This window comes from Seriola lalandi, unplaced genomic scaffold (assembly GCF_002814215.2).
Source record: "Seriola lalandi dorsalis isolate HSWRI2012SDOR001 ecotype SW California unplaced genomic scaffold, Sedor1 jcf7180002054344, whole genome shotgun sequence".
NCBI lineage: Eukaryota > Metazoa > Chordata > Actinopteri > Carangiformes > Carangidae > Seriola > Seriola lalandi.
Window position 1 is genome coordinate 25,119 of NW_019524897.1, and position 10,037 is coordinate 35,155.

The 10,037-nt window shown below is 46.9% G+C and overlaps 2 protein-coding genes across 2 annotated transcripts in view; one reads left to right on the top strand and one right to left on the bottom strand.

Moving 5' to 3' along the window:
* The window catches only part of LOC111656105 (serine/threonine-protein kinase WNK4-like), a 13,572-nt gene extending 6,296 nt beyond the window's left edge, over positions 1–7,276 (bottom strand). Inside the window, exons 1-11 of the mRNA XM_087174370.1 lie at positions 7,054–7,276; positions 5,767–6,309; positions 4,171–4,343; positions 3,392–3,612; positions 3,148–3,305; positions 2,985–3,073; positions 1,882–2,101; positions 1,550–1,792; positions 1,044–1,239; positions 730–929; positions 81–154 (exon numbers count right to left, since the gene is read on the bottom strand). Of these exons, the coding sequence (XP_087030496.1) occupies positions 81–154; positions 730–929; positions 1,044–1,239; positions 1,550–1,792; positions 1,882–2,101; positions 2,985–3,073; positions 3,148–3,305; positions 3,392–3,612; positions 4,171–4,343; positions 5,767–6,156 (1,964 nt within the window). The 5' untranslated portion in view covers positions 6,157–6,309; positions 7,054–7,276. The remainder of the gene's footprint in view (positions 1–80; positions 155–729; positions 930–1,043; positions 1,240–1,549; positions 1,793–1,881; positions 2,102–2,984; positions 3,074–3,147; positions 3,306–3,391; positions 3,613–4,170; positions 4,344–5,766; positions 6,310–7,053) is intronic.
* A 1,078-nt stretch (positions 7,277–8,354) lies between these two features.
* The window catches only part of psmd3 (proteasome 26S subunit, non-ATPase 3), an 8,540-nt gene continuing 6,857 nt past the window's right edge, over positions 8,355–10,037 (top strand). Inside the window, exons 1-2 of the mRNA XM_023407688.2 lie at positions 8,355–8,615; positions 9,684–9,874. Coding sequence (XP_023263456.1) covers positions 8,444–8,615; positions 9,684–9,874 — 363 coding nt within the window. The 5' untranslated portion in view covers positions 8,355–8,443. The remainder of the gene's footprint in view (positions 8,616–9,683; positions 9,875–10,037) is intronic.

The window sequence follows — 10,037 nt, forward strand, 5'->3', positions numbered from 1 at the left end:
ATTCTATTCTGGTGTGCAAAGATATGTGTGTGTGTGTGTGTGTGTGTGTGTGTGTGTGTGTGTGTGTGTGTGTGTGTCACCTATCAACAGGTGAGGAGAAGCCGCAGACTGATTCAGACGACGGCTGCTCTGCATTATGGGACACAGCGATGCTCTGGAGACAACATGAGGACAAAGATTCAGACTGAACTGACCCTGATCCTGATCCAGGTCCTGTCAGACCTGGTGTCAGTACAGTTCTACGTCCTCTAGAGGGCGACACAGATCCATCTCAACACTCCAGCCTCAGAAGAACTGTGTGAGCTCCACAGACTGGCAGTGATCAGATCAGCAGTGATCAGATCAGCAGTGATCAGCTGTGACCAGCAGTGATCAGCAGTGATCAGATCAGCTGTGATCAGCAGTGATCAGCAGTGATCAGATCAGCTGTGATCAGGAGTGATCAGCTGTGACCAGCAGTGATCAGATCAGCTGTGATCAGGAGTGATCAGCTGTGACCAGATGTGACCAGATGTGATCAGCTGTGATGACTAACCCTAACATCCAAACAGGATTCTGAATGAAGTCCTACAGACTTTTTTATTGTGGAGGACATCAGAGATAATCATCAGGAAGTGATGTCACACTGAACCAGATCAACATGTGGTTCAGGTCTGACTCTGAGGAGGCGGTGTCAGATTCATTTTAGCTCCAACCTCTATCTATGTTTAAGCCCCGCCCCCTGCTCACCTTGGGGAAACGCAGCACAGGAAGGGGCGGAGCCTTGGATGGAGCCCGGGTCAAAGAGGGAGAAGCTTCAAGGCGAGGGGTTTCCTGAGCCACTGGAGCAGGAGCAGAGAAGGACGGGGCGGAGCTGGGATTTGTGACAGGAGAGGGCGTGGCTTCGACCTTCTCTGTGACACCTGAGGAGTTGTCTATCTCACAGTCCGCTGCCGTGGCAACCAGAGGGGAGAGAGACGTTTCAATGTGAAGATGAAGACTGAATTTCAGTTTAAAACTTCAGAAACATGAAACATGAAAATAAAACAGGAAGTGACACGGACATGTGGCAGAGGAGTACGACGTGTGTTTGACTGCCTTGTCGTCCTCGTCTCCGTCTTCCTCCGTCCTACTGAACATGCTGCTGATCCCAGAATCTACCAGGCTGCTGCTTGATGACAGCATTGATGATGCCATGGTTACCATGGGTGGGGCTTCTATCCAGGGGGGGGGCAGTGCTGGAACAACTGCTGCGTCCTGCTATAAGTTCAAACCAGAATTTCATTCACGTCAAAAGTAGTGTCTTTTTTTCTGATTCATGAAACAGTGAAATGAAATATCTTCAATAATTTTTATAAATATATAAATATATCAGATGTTATATCAGACGACATCACGACGACATCACGACGACATCACGACCATCAAATGAACCTCGCCAAAGAAAACTCCTCAACCTTTTTCTTTAGTTTAAAACGTAGAGAACAGATCATTCTCTGTAGGAATAGACTCAGCCAGCAGGAAGCCCTGTGTTTCATGGATGTTACCACGGCAACAGCCTCAAACACACCTGGCTGGCTACCTTCCCCTCAGCTGATGCGCTTGCAGCAGGTGCAGGTCTCTGATTGGATGGTTCAGGTGGTTTGGGGGTGGGGTCCAGCTCCTCCTCGATGACGGCGTCCGTTTGGCGGTTCAGAGCTCCCTCATTCAGGCGCCGCTGTTTCTCCCGCTGACGTTTTATGGCCGTCACTCTGTGTCTGATCGCCTTGGCAACCAGCTTATAGTCCGCCTCGCACACAAAACCCAACACCACCTGAGAGAGACAGAGAGAGAGAGAGGGACAGGTGAGACACCTCAGCCTGCCACCTCGGGTGATGTCATCAGTGTGATGTCATCAGATACCATCTCCTGGGCCACCTCCTCGGGGACGTCTTTGTACAGCTCGAACAGGAACTCGATGGCGTTGTTGTCTTTGTATTTTCCGTGAAGCTTCTTGTTGTCATCCATCCGGAGCCAGAGCTTCAGCGCCGCCCTCGAGCCGTCGTCGTCCTCGGCGAGCTCCACATGAACGCCCAGCTCCTCTTGGAAGAACCGGTGGTCCAGCAGGTCCTGAACCGTGAACCTGCAGGACCAAACAAAGACACTGACCATCACCTGATCACCTGAATTCTGAACACCTGAACAGCTGAACACTAAATACCTGAACACCTGAATATCTAAACACCTTAACAGTGAACACCTGAACACCTGAACACTGAACAACACCTGATCACCTAAACATCTGAACACCTGAACATCTGAACATCTGAACACCTGAACACTGAACACCTGAACACTGAACATCTGAACATCTGAACACCTGAACACCTGAACACTGAACACCTGAACACTGAACACCTGAATACCTGAATATCTGAACACTAAATACCTGAACACCTGAACTTCTGAACGCCTGAACATCTGAACACCTGAACACTGAACACTGAACACCTGAGCGCCTGAACATCTGAACACCTGAATTCTGAACACCTGAACAGCTGAACACTAAATACCTGAACACCTGAATATCTAAACACCTTAACAGTGAACACCTGAACACTGAACAACACCTGATCACCTAAACATCTGAACACCTGAACATCTGAACACCTGAATACCTGAATATCTGAACACTGAACACCTGAACACTGAATACCTGATCACCTGGACATCTGAACACCTGAACACCTGAACACCTGAACCCCTGAACACTGAACACCTGAACACCTGAAAATCTGAACACTGAACACCTGAACACTGAACACCTGAACACCTGAACATCTGAACACCTGAACACCTGAACATCTGAACACCTGAACATCTGAACACCTGAACACCTGAACATCTGAACAAGAACGTCCCCTGAATCAGGACGTTGAGGATTATGGGTAAGTCCTCGTCTATCCAATGGAGGTGGCATGTCAGACCACTGTCCCTTTAAATCAAGAGGGTTGTGATGTCATTACCTCTCGCTGCTGTTGGTTCGGATACAGCCGTCAATTATCTCCTTCAGCTCCGGGACTTTGACTTTGAGGAAACTGTCTGGTTTGATTCCCTGAGAGACAAGTGCACAGTCAAACACCGGAACAGAAACAGGAAGTAGGCAGCACTCTCGTGGGTGGAGCTTACATTGGTGACTTTGCGGTAGATCTGGGCGGCGTTCTGACACTCAGAGTATGGATACTCGGAGGTCGCCATCTCCAGGATGCACATTCCGAAGGCGTAAATGTCCACAGCCTCATCGTATTTCTCCTCGTACATCTCTGGAGCCATAAACTCCGGGGTCCCTGAACGCACCACAAGTCACAGTATGAAATACAATAACAGCAGCAACTACAAACAACTGCATCTAATGTCTACACACTGGTCGTACCGATGACGCTCTTGGCGAACGAGGCCTTCTTGAGCGTGGCAAGGCCCAGGTCGCCGATCTTGACGGAGGCGGTGGGCCCGGTGATGAAGATGTTTTCGCACTTGAGGTCCCGGTGCAGGATGGGAGGGGAGCGTGAGTGCAGGAAATGAAGCCCCTTCAGGATCTGGAAACTCCAGCGCTGCAGCAGCTTCAGCTTCATCTGACGGAACCTGCGCAGGTACCTGGAGGGAAACACAGGTCTCAGCTCAGGTGAGGTTCAGGTGAGAGCAGAGTGTCCTGGAACTAAGATTGATCCATCAGAAGATATAAAAACCATCTCAGTGTAGTTTTCGAGCTGGAGCTCTAGTAACAACAGGTCGGTGAGCCAATCAGAAGAAAGGAGGCTCTGAGTCTCTCTTCTGATTGGCTGACATGCCGAGTCACTGTGCAGCATCTACTCGACATGTCCCTGTCTTGATTAGTGACCACTTCCTGTTGTGTTGTTAATAAAGTTAAAACAACAGGGTTGGATGGATGGGTCCAGGTGGGCGGGGCTTGGGTGTAGATGAGGGCAGTGACTGCTTTGTTGTGACATCACAAAAATCCAACATTCCTGACGGCTCGTTTTAAGGCACAGTTTCAAAACATATACCTGTATATTTGATGTTATTATATTGTGATAATATAATATAGATAATTTCATAATATAGATTCTAGTATTAGATTCTATAAAAACAAAATCTAAAATAGCAGTAAGGTCCAAACCGAGCAGGTTCTGCAGGTCCTGGTTCTGGACTCACGTTTTGAGGGTCCCGGATGTCATCAGCTCCGTCACCAGGATGGTGCACTTGCGGCCCTTCTGCACCGACTTCCAGGAGTCGAAGAATCGGACGATGTTGGGATGCTGCAGAGCTTTCAGCATCTCCACCTCCTCACAGAACCGCTGACGCTCCACCTTGTTCAGACGATGGGTCTGACGGGGTCAAAGGTCATACGTTAGCACATGAATTTATTAATTGACACTTCAGGGACGAGCAAATTAAAAAGCTGAGAGTCGACTGTGAGAAAAACCTGAAGGACACTGAGCCCTCATACAGTCTGTAACAACACGCTGATGATTTGCTGACATGATAACACACAAACGTTTTCTTGTTGGGTCATAAATAAAACTCTGTGTTCCGCAGGACGACTCAGCTCATAGCAGCTACATGTTAGAACTTTAATAACGTTATAAACCTGATGAAGCTTCACACCTTCTGTTACTCAAGCCAGACTCAGATTTCATATCCACTAACCACTGATCTGTTTCCTAAAGACAATGTTGTTCATGGAAGACATGTTGACCAATCGGTCTTATAGACACTGCGTTGATATACTAATAATAATAATATAATATAATATAATATAATGAGTTAGGAGTGAACTCAATGAAAGTCCTCACAGGTGATGTGTGTAACTGCTGCTGACCAATGGGAGTGAAGGACAGGTGACATGATGGTGTGTTGGTTTTTTTTTAATGACCATAAACACACAACACAGAGTTGACCTTTGACCCCATTAACTCTGTGTGTGTGTGTGTGTGTGCTGTTATCAACACCAACCAGCAGCCGTCTGTCCAATCAGATACTGAGTACAGAACGACAAACTGCTGAGTCACTGTTCTATCAAACACACACACACACACACACACGTTTGTCTATACTTGTGAGGACCAAGCCCCCCGACCCTGACTCACACCTGGACCTTCAGACCAGGTGTGAGTGACAGATTTACATCTGAGTTTAGTGAGTTTAGAATGGATGACATTCATATAAGTGTGTGTGTGTGTGTGTGTGTGTGTGTGTGTGTGTGTGTGTGTGTGTGTGTGTGTGGGTTAAATATTACTAAACCTGAACAACCCCCCACAGGTGATGGTTCCTCATTCTGAGCCAATCACAGCTCAGAGCTCAGCCCAATAAAACTATAAGATCAGCTCAGATACACTGTGACCTCAGATAACACACACACACACACACACACTGAGATCACACAGGTCGTCGCTTCCTGACCGGCGGCTGCGGCGTAATACAGTGCGCCCTGTAGGTGCTCTTGTAGGAATACGGTAGTTCAGCGGTTGAAAGAATGTAGTGCCAAAGGAAAGTTCTGTTTTCACAGGAAGATAAAGATGAAAATCTTCTTCATGAAGCTTCATTTAAACAGATGTTGGATTGTTTCACTGGGCGTCTTTTAAAAGTGTCTACAACAGGTGTTTTCTGCTGGCCCCGCCCACAGCAGCTCAGCACTCTGACGCTCTGCAGGTGCTGTTGGTCGTTTCTCCTGACTGGCAGCCACTGATCATGATCTACTGCAGGTAATGTGTGTGTGTGTGTGTGTGTGTGTGTGTGTGTGTCTGTCACCTGCAGCTCACACCAGGCCACCTCCACCGTGGTCTCCGTGTCCAGACCTCTGTAAACCGTCTTGAAGGATCCTCGTCCGATCTCAATGTTGAACTTGAGGAATCGTCCATCAGGAGACGAGGCCACCGCCTGCGTCTCCTCTTCGTCATGCTCCTCCTCTTCGTTCTTCTGTTGCCACGGTAACACCTCCCTGTTGGAGTCTGACAGTGTCACCCCTGTATCCTCCCCCGAGTCTGAGCTGACCTCCCGATTGGCCAGAGGGCTCACTGTAGGCTCTGTTTGGCTGTCCTTTGAGGTCGTCATGGTAATGGGAGGAAGAGGAGGAGGAAGGATGGACTCCTTCTCATCCTCCTCCTCTTCTTCAGGTCTTCTCTTGCTTTGGGGCAGCATCCTGCTCAGGCTCTCCTCCTCCTGCTCCTCCTCTTCCTCACCAGGTTGTGGGGGCGGGTCACGTGTCGTCTCCGCAGTGACACCGGGTCAAGTCCCACACTATGATGTCAGAGGAGTGGGAGGAGCTTGAGGGGTCTCCAGACAAACGTCAGTCTGAAACATCACATGAGTTACATTTAGTCAGGTGATCTACCTGAGACCTGACCAGCTGACCTGAGCACCCCCCTTCAGATGAGGGTCTTCACAATCCAGTGTTTATGTTTGTACACATCAAACAGCCTGAACATGTCCACCAGGACACACCTGTCTCACACCTGAGACTCAGATACACTGTGACATCACTGATGAGGCATTTATCTGCTGCAAGGAAATTGAAATGAGCAGAAGCTCCCGACTCGTCTGAAACAACTAATAAATAACTATTTCACTAATTATAATAATAATAATCATCAGACGTTTTTCACAATAAAATGTTTCAGAAAACGATATATAGATTAGACTTTTGTATTTATTGATTTATTATAATAATTAATTCAACCACAAAAAAACTAATAAATTAATTTTATTAAATTAAAAATAATAATAATAATAATAGTAATTACATTATTATTATTATTATTACTGTACGCTGAGTCATTTATGATACACAGGCAGGTTTGTGTTATTTTAAACTCCAAATTAAGTTTATTATTCCATTATTTGATTTAACCGGGTTACTTTAATTAGTATTTCATTATATATTTTACATCATAATTTAATTAATTATATTATTTTATGCATATATACATGTATACATGATAAAAACAATAAATAATATTTTATCACAATAATATTTCTTTAATTAAGTTTTTTTAAATAGTTATATTATATTCTATTATATTATGACCGTGTACTCACTGTGTCAGCAGCAGCGGGTGAGTTAATGAGGCCGAGCGGACAAACTGGAACCAGTAAAACCACAACAGAAACCAGCAGCTGACTGTACGATCTTTAAAGTCCACGTTCTACAAGGATCCGCCTCAGATAAAAGTCTCACACAGCGACAGTCAGTCCTGAGTCCTCCGGCTTCTTCTTCTCTTGTTTCTGAGAATTACTGCAGACCGAGCGACAGCACGAGCTCTATCAGCACTGAGCAGACTGCACGAGCTGCAACAAGCCCCGCCCACCGGACACCTGTCACCTGCCTGATAGAAACAGACAGGGAGGGAAGCTGTTCAGTGTGACACAGCAACAGGTCTCTCTCTCTCTCTCTCTCTCTCTCTCTCTCTCGCTTTTGTAATAAATATTTTTATTTTTATTTTATTACACATTTAGTATGTCTTTTTTATGATGGTGATGATGATGGTGATGATGATGATGGTGATGATGATGATGGTGATGATGATGGTGGTGATGATGGTGATGGTGATGATGATGATGGTGATGATGATGGTGGTGATGATGATGGTGATGATGATGATGATGGTGATGATGATGATGATGATGATGATGATGATGATGGTGGTGATGATGATTGAACAGAGAAACCAAAAAAGTATAATATAATATAATAATAATAATAATGAATAATAATAAAATTAAATAAGAATATATTAAACAAATACAGCAATTAATCATAGGCTAATCATTTTAATCAGGGGTTACAGACAGAATATATCAAAATATGTTTTGAATGTTTTGAATTTTGTGTAGTTTGGTGAAGATTTGGAGAATTTTGCTTCATGTGTGTGGAATTTAACAGATAAAGGTTGTTATTACATTCAAATGCAGTGATAATATCTTTAGGTCTAACTGTTACAGTCTAGTTATAAATAAATTGTTCTGTCTCCCAGTGTGGCTACACTGCGTCCTAGTTGTGACGTACGTACCTGTTGGGATCAGGTGAAAACCTGCAGGTAAACATGTTCGTTAGGAAGTTCTGATTTAAAAGATCTGGCACTCACAGCTCATGTGTAATTTTATATAAATGTTTTGATAGAAAATAATGTTATTTATGAATTGAGACCCAGTGGACCCGGATCAGAGTGTGAAGTCCAGTTTCCAGTGTGAAGACAGGAACGGAAACAGACGATCTGTTATCGATTGTCTGAGTCTGCTCTGCTGCTTCTGCCTGCGATCTCCCACAATCCTCCGCGCTCCAACAGTTGCCAGTCATTGTGACGTTAGCTTGAGGATCAGAGTGACTGTGCAGGTAAAGACCCGGTTCAGACCTGCTCATCGTCCCCGTGTTCATCCAGCTGGAGCTCCGTGTATCCCCTCACTGTCTGCCGTTTGTCTTCCAGACACCATGAAGGAGACAGCGGCCAAGCGGCGGGACAAAGCGGGAGGCCGGGACCGGGACTCCAAAGCGGAGAAGCCTAAGGACCCGGGCCCAGAACCGCAGGACGTGGAGATGCCGGAGGAGGAGACGGCTACCGCGGCCAAACAGCCCAAAGAGCAGGACAGCCTGACCCTGGACGGTAAAATCCAATAGCACCGTTAAAAGCACCGGGAGAGCCCGGGACAGGAGCCGGTTTACAGCCGGAGACCGGGTTCACTCTGCGGTGTTAGCCTGTTAGCATGGCGGGCTAACAGACGCCGGAGGAGCTAACGTCCAAACACTATTTAGATTCAGTAGCTAACCGGAGCTAACGGACATTTACCGGGGATCGTTCCTCTGTCGTCCCATGAGTGGACGTTATTAAACACCTCAGACCACATGAGACCGGGTCCAGCTCAAAAACAGTTCATGTAGCCTCGTCAGACCTGGACCAGAGGAATCAAAACCTGTTAAAACCCGGATTCGTGTGTTAGGACTCTAATCTGTGTAACGTGGTTTACAGACCACAGCAGACCAGGTCTTCAGAAACCCCTTCTGTATGTGGACTTGTCAGACCCAGACTAGATCAACATGGAGGTTCAATAAACCTGTTTGTGAAACATGATTCCTCTCCATGAGACCAGGTCCAGATCAGAAACATGGTCCACGTGGAGACGGTTCATCTGTCCCTGCAGCTTCAGAAGATCAATATTTTTATTGAGTTGTGATTGGAACATGAATCGATGAGTCATTGTAAACACTGATCATGTGACTGAAGCTACAACAACAAGTTATTAATGAACTGCTGTTTGTCTCTCCTCTTCCTGTCTGGGTGTTGGCCACACCCCCTCTGACCTCCTCCGATCTTCACCTGCTCCTCTGATCTCTCCTCCTCCTCCTCCTCCTCTGATCTTCTCCTCCTCCTCTGATCTCTCCTCCTCCTCCTGTGATCTCACCTCCTCCTCCTCCTCTGATCTTCTCCTCCTCCTCTGATCTTTACCTCCTCCCCTGATTTCTCCTCCTCTGATCTCACTTCCTCCTCCGATCTTCTCCTCCTCCTCTGATCTTCTCCTCCTCCTCTGATCTTCTCCTCCTCCTCCGATCTTCACCTCCTCCTCTGATCTCACCTCCTCCTCTGATCTTCTCCTCCTCCTCTGATCTTCTCCTCCTCCTCCGATCTTCACCTCCTCCTCTGATCTCCCCTCCTCCTCCTCTGACCTCCCCCCAGACATCAGGGAGCATGTGAAGCAGATAGAGAAGGCGGTGTCGGGGAAGGAGCCTCGGTTCGTGCTCCGTGCTCTGCGAGCGTTGCCGTCGACGAGCCGCCGCCTCAACACCAACGTGCTGCATAAAGCCATCTGCGGCTTCTTCACCAACAACGCCACCACCAGAGACTTCCTGCTGGGCTTCCTGGAGGAGGTGAGGAGCCCCCCCCGATCACTGATCACCTTCAGTATTGATTAACCTGCTTTAACCTCCAGATTTACCTGGGCCTAGGTAACCTCTCTCTCTCTCTCTCTCTCTCTCTCTCTCTCTCTCCTCTCTCTCTCTCTCTCTCTCTCTCTCTCTCTCTATTGCTCTC